Below are 15244 nucleotides of genomic sequence, written 5' to 3'. Positions count from 1 at the left end.
AATTCATCAGTGTTATGGAGTGGCAGTATTAACACTGTTGTTTGTGTAATGCAGGCTCTGGGGTCAGACCTCCCGATTCAAAACCCTGACTGTACCTCTTACTTGCTACGTGACTCTGGGTAAAGTTACTTAGCGTTCTCAGTGCCTCAGCTGTCTTCTCTGTAAAAATGGGGAGAACGAGAGAACCTACCTTATAGGGATTTGTGAGGATTAAATGAGATAAGGCCTGTAAAATGTTTAGCAAAATGGTTAATATTTAATAGGTACTCAATAAATATTTACTACTGTTGTTTCTCAGTGAATTATTTAAACACTATGGTTTAAAATATCTTAAATAGCTCACTATTTAAGACTGTGTCAATAAAATGATGAACCTCAATCACTGACTCAGAACTTATTCATTAAGGAGCCTCCTCTCCAAGGTATTAAGTCTCTTAAGAGCTAAAGACAAAGCAGTTTTCATACAGTACGGAATTTCAGTATGGAATTAAACACAAACTTTATTGATTGGCCCCATCTGTTCCAAAGTGCTTCTCATAACAGAACTGATCTCCAAAAGATCAGTTAGCAAGCCACTGCAGGCTCACAGACGTTATGCTCATTGATGCCACAAATGACATACACCATCAGAACATCTTAGAAACAACAGGGGGCTGGCTGTTAATCTCACCAGTCAGAATCCCCAAGGTCTAGGTCTCTGGATCAAGACCTTTGAACACATTGGCTCTGAGATGACAGAGAGTCTATAACTTGGGCATTTTATGGGGGTCTATCCAAGAGGCTATAGGCCTATTGTTTACTTACAAGCACAGTGTGAGTAAATAACTCATTCTTACACAATCTTCATGAATTAGCACTGGCCTCCCTTCTGTTGGAAGAGTAAGGAAGACAGTGTTGAGCTACCTAAGCCTCTCTATCCTTTTTAAAAATTACTGAATGCTCAGGACTCTTAAAAGTCGAGGCCTAAAATACCAAAAATCCAAGGGAGCAACAGCCACTTTAAAGGTATAATCTTGGGGGCGCCTGGGTGGCACAGCGGTTAAGCGTCTGCCTTCGGCTCAGGGCGTGATCCCGGCGTTATGGGATCGAGCCCCACGTCAGGCTCCTCCGCTGGGAGCCTGCTTCTTCCTCTCCCACTCCCCCTGCTTGTGTTCCCTCTCTCACTGACTGTCTCTATCTCTGTCGAATAAATAAATAAAATCTTTAAAAAAAAAAAGGTATAATCTTGGGAAGTGATACATATATATTCTCTTTTTTTACCCCACACCTGCCTGGCCTACTCTTTAGAACTTTTCTATAGAAGGTGCAAGAAAGTCTCATTTATCTGCCTCCAACTGGTATTTTTCAGATTGGTTCCCTTTTTTATTCCTAGCCACAGTTCAGAACCACTTTGGTTTCATTTAAAATTTAATCTACCCACAAATGTCAAAGATGGACCACCCTGGAGCATGATACCAATGAAAAAGCTATAAGTCTAAAAGGCAATTCTTTTTTTTTTAATATTTTTTTATTATATTATGTTAGTCACCATACAGTACATCCCTGGTTTTTGATGTAAAGCTCGATGTTTCATTAGTTGTGTATAACACCCAGTGCACTATGCAATATGTGCCCTCCTTACTACCCATCACCAGCCTATCCCATTCCCCCACCCGCTGAAGCCCTCAGTTAGTTTCTCAGAGTCCATAGTCTCTCATGCTTCATTCCCCCTTCTGAGTACCCCCCTTTCTTTATCCCTTTCTTCTCCTACCAATCTTCCTAGTTCTTATGTTCTATAGATGAGAGAAACCATATGATAATTGTCTTTCTCTGCTTGACTTATTTCACTTAGCATTATCTCCTCCAGTGCCATCCATGTTGCAGCAAATGTTGAGAAATCATTCTTTTTGATAGCTGAATAATATTCCATTGTATATATGGACCACAACTTCTTAATCCAGTCATCTGTTGAAGGGCATCTCGGCTCCTTCCACGATTTAGCTATTGTGGACAGAGCTGCTACGAACATTGGGGTGCATATGGCCCTTCTCTTCACTACGTCTGTATCTTTGAGGTAAATACCCAGTAGTGCAATGGCTGGGTAATAGGGTAGCTCAATTTTTAACTTTCTAAGGGACCTCCACACTGTTTTCCAGAGTGGCCTGTACCAACTTGCATTCCCACCAACAATGTAGGAGGGACCCCCTTTCTCCACATCCTCTCCAACAATTGTTGTTTCTTTAAAAGACAATTCTTAAATTGAGCTTTAAAAAACCTTAAGCAAGAGTGGTGTCACTGAAAAATGTACTGCCTCTCTGTAACTACTTCAAAGGGCAAAGCTAGAACAAAGCTTACTGAGGTGAACATATTCTAATACATGTAAACATCAGTTTATAATAGAGTATCTCCTAAAGGTAGTTCTTATTTAAAAACAGTAACATACAAAAATATTAAAATGGATTATAATTTCTAATTTGCAGTTATATTCTTTCACAGGCCATGTGGTATAGTGGAAAAATTCCTGGCCTTTAAGCCAGACAACATAGGATCAAGCCTCAGCTAAGCAACTTTGGGAAATCACTTAGTCTCTTAAGTTTCAACTGTTTCTGAAAAGAAAATAAAAATGAAAACAAGAATACAAGTCCTTCCTATCCTACAAGGTTTTGTAACTCCTAAATGAGACCAATGTAAAAGTATACCATGCAAATGTGAATTATTAGCATATAATGGTAATAATGTGTACAAACTTTTATAAGTAGTTTACAACAGATTATAAATTAAAACACGATATGTTACCTTAAATATATAATAATAACCTCATTATTCAATCTATAATATTAACTCAAGGATCTTCAATAATGAGGACTGGCTAAGACAAGGTAACAAACATCATTTCAAAATAATTATGAATTTATGACTTATTTATGGAATCAAATGTTAAATAGATATCTGAGGATGAGATTTTAAAAAGATATGATGAAAAGTACTTGGGGACATGTATTCCAGAAATCACTTAAGAAAAATCCAACTTCTAATATTAATAGTTTCTTCATCAAATAAAGTATATTTTCTCCCTTCAGACTAATTTTTCCTAAAATGAGAAATTTTTAGAGATTAAAAGGAAGAAGGAAAGTTTACTTTTGTCCCTATGAATAAATAAGACACTAAATCAGGATTACAACTCAGTAGGGTATTTTAAGTTTCTAACATAACATCAATCTGCTGAAATTGTAAAATCACCAAAACAACTTGCATTCAGTTTTAAAAAACCAAAATAGTTATTAAATAATCCAAACTGCATCTACCTATCTTCCTTGTTATTAACATAATTCTATATAAACATTTGCTCTCCATGAAAAATATCAAGTATATACAGTTAAGTAAGTGTTTGTGGCTTGCAAGATAATGGCTGTTACCACAGATGTGCACAGCACACATTTCTTTCCAAAATCTGTAGAACTAGAAACAGCTTAACTTTCCCAATTACTTTATAAGTACCTGCTTTAACTAACTTTATAACTAAACAGTTTACAGCATCAAAATGAATACTATGTTGACATAATCAACTGATAGTGGTGGTCCAAACCAGTAAAACTCTTTTGGAAAACAATTTATTAATGGGATATAAATTATAAAATTATGTATATATATACCTTTTGACCCAATTATCCTTCAACAGAAAGAAAACAGTCAGTAGGCATCAACCAAAACAATTAAAAACTAGAAATAAAAGAAGAGTGATTGGCAAAAAGTTCATTTCACGTCAAAATGCTAAGCAAAACATCCAGAATGTAAACAGGATTTGTTTACTATGAGTACTCATACGTAAAAAAACGCATGTGTGGAAAAATGTCAAAGTACTAGTCAAATTTTTAGGTTTCTTCTTTTTTCAAACTTGTTCAAATGTCTTATTTATAGGGTTTTTTGCCCTTGTTTATTCTATTAACAGGGAAAAATAAGCAGGTTTTATTACACACTCTGTAAAGGAAAAATTGTTTCACTAATGACTCAAAACCGATAGTCATAAAAATGAAAAATAGATTCTTTTTTTTTTAAGATTTTATTTTTAAGTAATCTCTACACCCAACATGGGGCTCAAACTTACAACCCCAAGATCAAGAGTCACGTGCTGTACCGACTGAGCCAACCAGGCACCCCATGAAAAGTAGATTCACTCTCCTTTTCAGAACTATCAAAAGTAGTAACTTACTTAAAAAGAACTCCTCGAAGTCAGTTTTCTCCACACAGCTAGTATACATGCGCAGGGCCGCAATCTTAATCTTCTAGACAAAAAAAATAAAACCATACTCAAGATATAACCAAGTATGTTCTAGCGCCATTAGATGTAGGTCACAACATCTTATATTTGTTCAACTAGGAGGATGAGTCCAAACCTGTCTCTAGGCAAATTTAATAGCTAAACCAACACAGAATCTTTCTTTCTTAATGCTAACTACATAATTTTCACATTTTATAATTTAGCATCAAAATGTCAAAAAGATTTTTCCAATATTTAAATGAAATCTCTCCTTTAATTTCCTTCATCACATTTGAGCCTCTAAATCACTGTTCAGCATCATTCACATTAACTCTTTATAATCTGAAATCCCTTATATTAAAAAATTATCCATTCTTCTGACCAAAATCAAACAAACAAACCAAAAAACCCCCTCAATCCTTCAACCTTACCTCAGAAGCACTACTATCTATTCTGTAAGTCTTTTTTATACCTTGGGGAAAGAGTCTTTTTTTTTCTATATTCTCCCTAGTTTTATAGTTTGTTGAATAAGAGAAGACCATGTTTACAAATAAGGGTTCTTAATGAATGCAAAATATAGTAAAAGGATCAATATTTTACTACTTCCCAAAGCATTAAGAATTTATTCACTGTATACTTAAGGTGTGTATATTTTACCGTATATACATTATACCTCCATAAAAATAAATCTAAAAGTGAAAAATAAATTCTTTTAACAGTTAAATTGTAGGTCCGAGGACCAACTCAGTGCTAAAGTAAGAAGTATTTCTAAGGACTTTCAAAATATTTCCTTAAGGATACAATGAAATAAATTAGGCCATGCACAAAAGCCTTTATAGCAGCTTATTTTTTCTTAAAATGATAGAAAATTACAAACTCAAATATGCAGACTAAAAAAAATGCATAAACAAAATGAAATAGCAACTGAAGAAAAAACAATCTAGAATTTTAGTAAAGCTATGTTATTAAGGTTCATAGTCACCAAAAATATACTATATCCAGTACTATATAATGCTCATTTCTCAGTACACTGTAGGGTCAAAACAGCAGTGTCTCTAACAGGCAGAAGTACCAAAATAAATTAAAGAAGGATTATGTCTCTGATTGTAATTAAGATTTTTTTCTTTGCTAATTTGAGGTCTGTCATATTTTCAAGGCTTTCAGAGTAAATGTCATATAGGGGAAAACAGAATAAACACAAAACAACAAAAACAGATATATCTACAAGGGAATAAATCAGCAGTAGAAGCCAATTTAAACAACACCTACGGTAAGACACTAAAAAAGAAGAGCAAATTAAACCTAAAAGCAAGCAGAAAGAATGATATAATAAAGAACAGAGATCATAAAACTGGAAACAGAAAAATAGCACAGAAAATCAAAGAAACCAAAGCCAGTTCCTCAATAATATCAGTAAAATTGATAAAACATTAATAGAACTGATCAAGGAAAAAAAGAAAAAACAGAGAAGATAAAAATTAGCAGTATCAAGAATCAGAGAAGGTATAAAAACACACCCTAAAGATACTCAGAGAATAATAAGAGACTATTATGAGCATCTTTAGGACAACAGATGTGATTATTAGAGAAAATGGACAAATTACCAAAGAATAAATTTATCCCTAGAATAAATAACATGAATAGCCCTGTATCTATTAAACAAACGGGATTTGTGACCAAAAACAAACAAACAAAAAAAAAAACCTTCTCTGACGAAAACTCCATGCTTGATGGCATCACTAAACATCACTCAATGTTCCTACCAAACATCTGAAGAAATACTAAAACTACATAAATTCTTCCAGAAAACAAGAGGGATGAACACTTCCTAGCTCTTTCTATAAGGCCAATATTACCCTGATACCAAAACTAAAGTCATTAGAAGAAAATAAAACTACGGAACCACAGCCTTCATGAATAGATGCAAAAATCCTTAACAAAATATTAACAAATCAAATCCAGCAATATTTTAAAAGGACAACAAATCACAACCAACTTGGATTTATCCCTGGAATGCAAAGGTGATTCAACATTCACAAATCAATCAGTGTAATTCACCATATCAGCAGGCTGAAAAAGAAGCCTCTTTAACTTTGTAAACATCTGCAGCTCTAGGAAGTATCTGACATAGAACACATTTTGGGAAGTACTGGTCTCTACCATCATCAAACTAATGATATCCTAATATCATTATCCGAATGCTTTGGCTTTGACCGGCCTATTTCTATCCTCAAGACAGGGAGTTTAGGACATCTCTTAGCTCTTCACTTCAGTCAACAGTTTATTGAGTACCTAACTCAGTACTTGACGTGGATTTGGATGTTGGGAATACAGCAGTAAACAAACAAGTCAAAAACTCCTGCTTTCATGAAGATTACGGCCTACCTCAACTATAGACACATTGACCTTTTTTTTTTTTTGCCTGTAAACATAGGAGAAGACACTCAACTTTATTAGTAACCAGAGGAATGCAAAAATACCATTTCACACCATCTAATTGGTAAACATTAAAGTTTCACAGTATCAAGTGTTGGAAATGATACTGAACCTTTAAACCCTAACTGATGGACATATAAACTGACAAAACAACTGATGAATATAATTTAATAGTTAAAAGTATTCATAGACTAGTACCCAGTAATTCCATCTCTCTCTCAAGAAACTCCTACACAATTTAAAAGTACTATCATTATGAAAAAGCTAAACAACTGTCTTTGGTAGAGGAACAGTTAAGCTGTAATTTAATTATACAATGTGAAGCTATTCAGCAACTGAAATGAAAAAAAAATCAGATCTCCACTCAAAAACATAATGTTTACTAATAAAAACAGGTTGAAAAGTGAGATATCACTTACACAGTTATTATGAATACAATATATAATAGTGTATATGTTGTTTACGGATAATATATGAGTGGTAAAAGAACAAAAATGTACAAGAGGATGACAAAAACCAACTTTAGAATAGTAATCTCGGTAGAGGAAGAAAGAGAAGAAAGGAGAAATGGGCTTGTTTATTTTCTGTAAAAGTTTATCTTGGAAAAAATAAAGCTAAAGCAAATATGGCAAAAATTAATATCTGTCAAATATGGGTACTGGTATCTAAATGTCAACACATTTACAATTTTAAGTAAAATTCCTAATGGCCTATTTCTTGATTTTTTTTCTAACTCCACAGTTTCCTTCAGAGTCTCACACAGAGAGTCCTCTAGGTTCATAATTAATCATTCTGCCTGAGAAAGGCAGATTTGCCACCAAGACCCAAATCTTCCCTTGAGATGGTTACCCCCACAACATGTTCATGAAGAAAGCCTTCTTTACAAATAAGGAAGACCTCACCAGATTGGTCAGTGTATTTATACACTGCTCATAATGTGGCAATCAGGAGCATTTTATAGTTCCTCACTTTTCCTGCAGTGAAGCCAAGCCTTTATACTTGGGTGAGCCATTTTCCTGGACAAATGTCTAAAGCAAGTCCCCTAAGACCATCACAGAGGGACTGGAAATAACAACTTGGGGAAAGAATTTCTTCCAAGATTCATGCATTAATATAAGTTAAACAGGTAGGTGGACTAAATTCCACCCAGTCAATACAAATTGTTCTGGTTCTCAGAACACTTCATGTTTATTTCATTCTAACCCTGGAAGACTTCATCAGTGTTCCTGATGAAAACACAAGCACCTCAGACAGCTTTAAGAAATGAAAATTAGGGGCGCCTGGGTGGCACAGCGGTTAGGCGTCTGCCTTCGGCTCAGGGCGTGATCCCGGCGTTAAGGGATCGAGCCCCACATGGCTCCTCCGCTATGAGCCTGCTTCTTCCTCTCCCACCCCCCCTGCTTGTGTTCCCTCTCTCGCTGGCTGTCTCTATCTCTGTCAAATAAATAAATAAAATCTTTAAAAAAAAAAAAAACACCGCTTGAAATAAACCTATTTAAAAAAAAAAAAAAGAAAGAAATGAAAATTAGCTCTCCCACTGACTGATGCATCTTCTGCCATCTTACAGGATGAAAAATGAATGCAGTAAAAGGTTTGCACTAACAGCTGTGTGAGAGCTGAAGGGGCTTTGAAGTCATTTGAACCTTCTATTCTGTACTGGAATTCTTTCTACAGCATTCTTGATTCACAGTCAACCATCTGGGCCACTGTTCAAACAAGTCCAATGACCCTGGGAGGTTACCTATCCCCCTGAAGGACAGTTCTTGTTAGAGTTTTATGAATGTAAATCTGCTTCATGTAACATTCATTAAACATTCACTGCCCAGTGGAATACCTTAGTTAGATTAAGTCTCTTCATTTTCTTTTTTAACCAATACCTGAGAAGAACCACCATGTCTTCTCTTTTCCAGGGTAAGCATCCCTATTTCCTTCCACCACTCTTCATTCAAAATGGTTCCTGAAGCCTTCACAAGGCTCACTGCCCACTTTTGAGAGCATTCCAGTTTGTCAGTGTCCTTTAGAACAGAAATAATTTTTTGGCTTTATGCTAACCTGGAAACTGCCTATTCTATGACATGTGACTGAACCTGGGAAATGTTGTCCTTGTCTTACCTGATATCACTACATAAAGATAATGGAAAAGAATGGTTATTTCAGGACAAACAGGTAAGGAAAAGCTACATTTAAATTCCTAAATATGAATCTAAAAGAAAAATGAAACTACATATGAAAACGTTACAGAAAAAAAATGGAGGAAAGATGGTTGATACTGCTGATGTCAAGCAGGTATTTTACTCCCTAATGAAAGGCATGTGAAAACACAAAACTCAAAGATCTTTCTAGTGCAATCCAATACAAGTGTCTAGTCATTGATACCTGAGTCAACACTTACTGAAAAGGGCTTGCAATCTTTCTTTTTATTTATTTATTTGACAAAGAGAGAAAAAGAGCAGCAGAGGGAGAGAATCAGGCTCCCTGCTCAGATCAGACTCCCTGCTCGGACTTGATCTAAGGACCCCAGGATCATGACCCCAGGTGAAGGCAGACGCTTAACCAACTGAGCCACCCAGGCACCCAGGGCCTGCAATCTTTTAAAATGGAAAGTTACACCTATGTTTTCCTATCCAAATTATACTAGAATGGCATACTTTGATGTTTTGATGTCACAAATTAAAAAAGAAGGTTACAGAAAGTAAACACTGCCACATCACAAAGCCTTTTAAAATGCAAATATTAAGTACTTAGTTGAGGTCACAAAGGAACCAAGAAAAATCAAAGGCTAACTTAAACTACAACAGTGAAGAAATTTTCCTGATGATTTAGTAATCCTCCAAATGGTAGCCAACTTTCCCTCTGGAATCATAAAAAAACAGACTAGACAAAGCAATGGTAGCAACCAAGTGGAACTCAACCATCAAGAAATGAATAAAACAGTAAATTTTTCCCTTTTTTTTTTCTTTCTGCTCTCATTTCCCTTTTCTTTTAATTAATTTCTAATTTTCAAACAAAACAAGTTTTTTAAGTTTTTGAATCCAAATGCCATAATCACAAACCTTTTTTTGTAAGATTCTTATTAAAATCATTACCCAATATACCAGTGATTATCATTTGCCAAAAGATTAAGATGTAAAAAAAGATAACTTTAATGAATATAACTAATATTTCACTGATGATTAAGAAGGCACTTCATAATCTTAGGCTCTCAAGAACATCATTACCTAGTAATATGTGTTAACTTCTATACTTTTCAAAGCCCCGTGAAAACAAAATGTTTGCAGAATCACCATTTGCTTTTCAGAATTTATATAAAAAAGACATTATAGAGAGAAGCCTATACTTGGCTGCAGTGAGAACTGTTAGGAAGAGAACCAGACATTGCAAGAACTACAAGTAAAGTCTGTAATAAAACTAAAATTCTAATTTGAATCTATCTTGTTAAAATGGTATAACTGGCATTATTTGATCATTTGGGGCAAAGCTATGATGTTCTCTAGAAAAGTCCTCCCTACTGCTTTGTGATGACTTGCTTTGATTAACATATAACTTAACGACTGATTAGGCTTATCCAACATTCTAGCAACCTTGAAAAGCATTAAAAGGCACTTCTGCTATAAAGTTAAAGAGAAATGCTAGCACCAGGAGATAACTGGGCTAATATTTTATTACTTTAACTGGTTAGAGACATTGTTATAAAAACCCAGGGGCAATATGCACCTGATGCAGAGAAGACATTCATTCATTTATAGCAATGACTATAAAGCAAATAATATGCTAAGCTAAGACTTGACTAGGAATGACACAGCTAGCAAATATCCCTCCATAAAAAAGAATTATAATAAATTACAAAATTGATTAATTTTAAAAAAGGTTATTAGTAAAATTTTAACAAAAGTCACTCTAAAAAAAAAAAAAGGTCACTCTAATGACCTAGTGAAAAAGATCACTTATGAAAAAGGATTCATCAGAGAGTAATATTTCCTTAAGAATGCTACCCATCATAACATTTGGCCCATCTACTTCCTTAGGACTCATTTGTATGGTGTATCACGTAGCAAGAGCCTGGAAAGCCCAGTCTTACTGGCTTAGCTTGTACTGAGATATTTCTAAGGAAATCAGGTCAAGGGAACAGCGACAGTATTCCAGACCCACATATTACATAGATCTGACTCAGAATGAGAGGGTGAGGGAGGGACAATACACTTTGAAGCTCTCAAAATAATGTATGAATTTCACAAAAGCAAAGCAGAAGCTTTAAAAAAAATCTATAAGGAGCAGAAAGCACAAAGCCCAAAAAGAAAATGAGAAGAATTTAAAAAGAATTTACCCATTTACTGTATTTCAAAGGTCCTGTAAATCCCATGGCTTCTATTATCTTCGTGAAGGCACCAACCTTCTCTTCAACAGGCTGTGGAGAATCCTTGGTAGAAGAAAGCTATTTCATCAAAAAGAAGGGGACAAAATTAGTTACAAAAAAAATTTTTTTTAAGATTTATTTATTTATTTTAGGTGGGGAGTAGGGAGAAAAACTCTTTTTTTTTTTTTTTTTTGAGAGCAAGAGCATGAACAGGGGGAGGGGCAGGACAGAGGGAGAGGGAGAAGCAGACTCCCCATTGAGCAGGGAGCCCCATGCAGAGCTCGATCCCAGAACCCTAGAATTATGACCCGAGCCAAAGACAGACACTTAACCAACTGAGCCATCCAGGTGCCCCTAGACAGAAAGTCTTAAGCAGGCTCCTTGCTGAGTGTGGAACCTGACGTGGGGCTCGATCTCACCACCCTGAGTATCATGACCTGAACCAAAACAAAGAGTCAGACACTTAACCGACTGCACCACCCAGGCACCCCGCAAAATAATTTTCAAAAAAAGAATGCTTTTGTTTCTTATTAGATCTAAGGGTATTTTTTATTGCTTAGATTTTTTTTCACCTAGAATTTTTAATTCTCATTTTTCTGGGCATCTTATCACTCAGTGCAAATATATCTGGAACTCTAATAGGTGTCCTTCAAGTTTCAGAGCCACCTCACTGACTATATGCCTATGAACCCATGTCTAGGAAATGACAGATTTGGGCTATCAGAATCAAAGTTCTATGGAAAAGAGTACTTTTAACAGGAAATCTTGACCCTTACCTCCCAAAGAAGAATTCTGAAAAGTGGAATGCTCTATGTTTTTAGCATAACAGGAAAAGGAAAGAAAACTACTGTCTGAAAGTAGTCAAAAGTCATTCAAAATCATAATTGACCAAAGCAAGCACTGAATAAGTGTTCTTCCTAAGCTCGTATTTTTTAGAATAACACATTTTATGAATGACTATAGAAGATACAAGTCTTGTAGTTTGCAAATAAACTCCAAGAAAAATCTATTCTAATGTTAAGCCTCTCCAAATGAAGGCAGACTATATAATCGATAAGGAATTCTCCAAAAGTTAAATATTACTTCAAACATGTAACATGTTTTAACATACAAAAATCTTTACACTACTTTTAACATATAAAAAATCCATTAACAACTGTTTTCTCTAAAGGGTTTTCCAAGCAAGACAGTACAACAGAAGAAATACGGGACACAGGATCAGAAGCCTTAGGTTCAAATATTCAGTTGGTCTGTCGCTTATCTTCGTGACCTTGGGCAAGTCACTTTACTTCCATGAGCCTCACGTTCTGCATTCAATAAAATTCCTTGCCTCATCCAGCTAACCATTTTGCTGAGGTTCAAATAAGAACACCTGTGTGAAAGCAGTCTATAAATGTAGAAAACACTAATAATTCTCACCTTATTTGTGGTGTGATACTTCCTACTCCTCTGAACATCTATCCCAGGAATCTGTTCTGATCCACCACATTCTAGAGACTGGCTCACCTGAGGCCACTGGGGGATTAAAAAAAAAAAGATGTAAGCAACAGAAAGCATTCACTTGGACAGTTACTCTGAGTAGAGCTGCTTCAAAATTAAGACTACAGAATCTCTCCAACCTTGCTTAACGTAGTTCCTAGTGATCTGATCACCAAAAGAATCCAAGATGGGCACTTAAAATTGTGTCTGGTATGCAGGAGGTACTCAATAAACATCTGTTGGCTACCTGAATAAATAAAAGGACTCGGTTCTGGAAACCTGGAACTAAATAAATCTGAGTCAACTCTAGGAACTAGAATTGCAATAAAGACCTACCTAAACAATGGCAGCAGTGTGGTAAAAGGGGCGGGGGGACTCTTAACAGTCAATTTTAAGTTTAAAGCCTGATTCTTCCACATATAAGCTGGGTGGCCATGAGCAACTTACTGAACCTCAGTTGTACGGAGGATTGAAGATAACACATGTAAAGTAATTTTCACAAAATAATAAATAGAAGCTGCCATCATCACCATCACCACCAACATCATCGTTCAGATCAGAATTGCCTTCCTTTTATGTTCTCATTGCACTTGAATACATTTTGGCAATAGAATAGCCATTATTTACAATTATCACATGCCAGTACTATGCTAAATGCCTTACATATATTGTCTTCTTTAATACTCACCATAACACTATTAGGTTGGTATTAAAATTAAGACCAATAAACACAGTTTTGAAAACAAATTCCCAAGGGAAAAAAATTTCATGTAAGAGAGCCTCACTGCAGCATTATTCACAAGAGTGAAAACTGGGGGGGAAAAAGTCCAATAAGACGGTTAATTAAATTACAGTAAAGTCACTCAATGGAAAATCAGGTAGTCATTGAGATTTTTTTAAATACATTTTATTTTTTAAAACAGTTTTATGTTCACAACAACACTGAGCAGGAAGTACAGAGAACTCCCACAAACCCCTTCTTCATACACTCACATCCTCAACTATCAGCATCCCCCAGCAGAACAGGACATTTCTTACAATAGATGGAACCTACCCTGACACATCATTATCACCCAAAGTCCTAAGGCTCATTATTGTTGGCAACATGAAAACACTTGTATGTATAAAATTATAGGTAAAAACATAAATGCATATGGGCATCTCTAAAAGAAACATACAGAAATTAAAGAGTTATTCTGTTAACAGAATTATGGGTGAGGGAGCAGAAGGAGGGTTACCCCTTCAATTCTGGCTTATTCCAAGAAGAGAGGGAAAGCATGAAATAAAAATGATTGTTTTCTTTAATCCTAATGAGGGAAAAACAGAATTTCTAATTGACAGTTATTTACTTTTCTTTCCAAATACGAATATAAAAAAATTAGTTAGGATTTTCCTGGTCAGTCCCAAGGACACTTATGCTTTAATTCATAGGTATTAAGCAGGCTTTGTAAAACAGACTAAACACAGAACACGTCCCATTACATTACATACATCAATATAATGGTTTCTCTAGAACACAAAGCACTCAAACAGGTTCAAAGAACAACCGACAATTCCAACTAGCCATGCTTTGGGGCAAATTCTCTTTTACTAGATTACATGATCATTCTCTTCTCCCATAGCTCCAGGAGTAACCAATGGATTCCTGTGTGATTGTCTCATCAACTGCTATATTTCTGTCCTACCATCATTCATAAGTTAACATTTAACACTATTTGAACTATTGCAGTACCTAGGTATCTATTACCAAGAACAACACCTTGTTTCCCCATACCTACACATATTTATAAATACACACATTTACTATTTCTTGTTCTTGCCCCCCAAAAAAGATTCCCTTGACCTTTAAAGACATCAATTTTTCCCTTCCTTTCTTTTTTTTTTTTTTTAGATTTTATTTATTTATTTGACAGAGAGAGAGACAGCCAGCCAGAGAGGGAACAAGCAGGGGGAGTGGGAGAGGAAGAAGCAGGCTCCCAGCGGAGCAGGGAGCCTGATGCAGGGCTCAATCCCAGGACTCTGGGATCACGCCCTGAGCCAAAGGCAGATGCTTAACAACTGAGCCACCCAGGTGCCCCAATTTTTCCTTTCTTTAAACTGAAGACATACCAATAAACAACTTTTTGGGCTCTGGACAACCCCGCAACCTCTCCTCATCAGAATGACGAGAAGGAGAAGTCCCCCCCAGCAAAGAAAAGACAATGAGTCTGTGGCCTCTGCCACAGAACTAATGGATATGGATGTAACCAAATTATCAGAAATGGAATTCGGAGTAAAAATGGTCAAGATGATGTGTAGACTTGAAAAAAGTATTAACGAAAATGTTAACGAAAATATAGAATCTGAAGGGCGGAAATGAGAGCAAATCTGGCAGAAATTAAAAATTCTATGAGCCAAATGCAGTCAAAACTAGAAGCTCTGACGGCCAGGGTCACTGAGGCAGAGAAACGTATTAGCAAATTGGAGGACGGGTTAGTAGAAGAAAAAACGAAAATAGAAGCTGGACTTAAAAAAATCCACGCCCACGAATGTAGGTTATGGGAGATTACCGTCTCAATGAAACGATCCAATGTCAGAATCATCGGCATCCCTGAGGGGGTGGAGAAAAACAGAGGTCTGGAAGAGATATTTGAACAAATCGTAGCTGAAAACGTCCCTAATCTAGTGAGGGAAACAAACATTTGTGTACAAGAGGCAGAGAGGACCCCTCCCAAGCTCAACCACGACAAACCTACGCC

The 15244-nt window shown here is 35.9% G+C and overlaps 1 protein-coding gene across 2 annotated transcripts in view; it reads right to left on the bottom strand.

Annotated features, from left to right (window-relative positions):
- LOC100483670 (ubiquinol-cytochrome-c reductase complex assembly factor 1) overlaps positions 1-15244 on the bottom strand; it is a 93512-nt gene that overhangs the window by 60424 nt on the left and 17844 nt on the right. For both annotated transcript variants that reach the window (XM_019796602.2, XM_002916405.4), the window contains exons 3-5: positions 12447-12542; positions 10998-11105; positions 4190-4262 (exon numbers count right to left, since the gene is read on the bottom strand). In XM_019796602.2, the coding sequence (XP_019652161.1) occupies positions 4190-4262; positions 10998-11105; positions 12447-12542 (277 nt within the window). The remainder of the gene's footprint in view (positions 1-4189; positions 4263-10997; positions 11106-12446; positions 12543-15244) is intronic.

This window comes from Ailuropoda melanoleuca, chromosome 13 (genome assembly GCF_002007445.2).
Source record: "Ailuropoda melanoleuca isolate Jingjing chromosome 13, ASM200744v2, whole genome shotgun sequence".
In the NCBI taxonomy this organism is placed as follows: Eukaryota; Metazoa; Chordata; class Mammalia; order Carnivora; family Ursidae; genus Ailuropoda; species Ailuropoda melanoleuca.
This window is presented reverse-complemented; position numbering and strand designations above follow the sequence as displayed.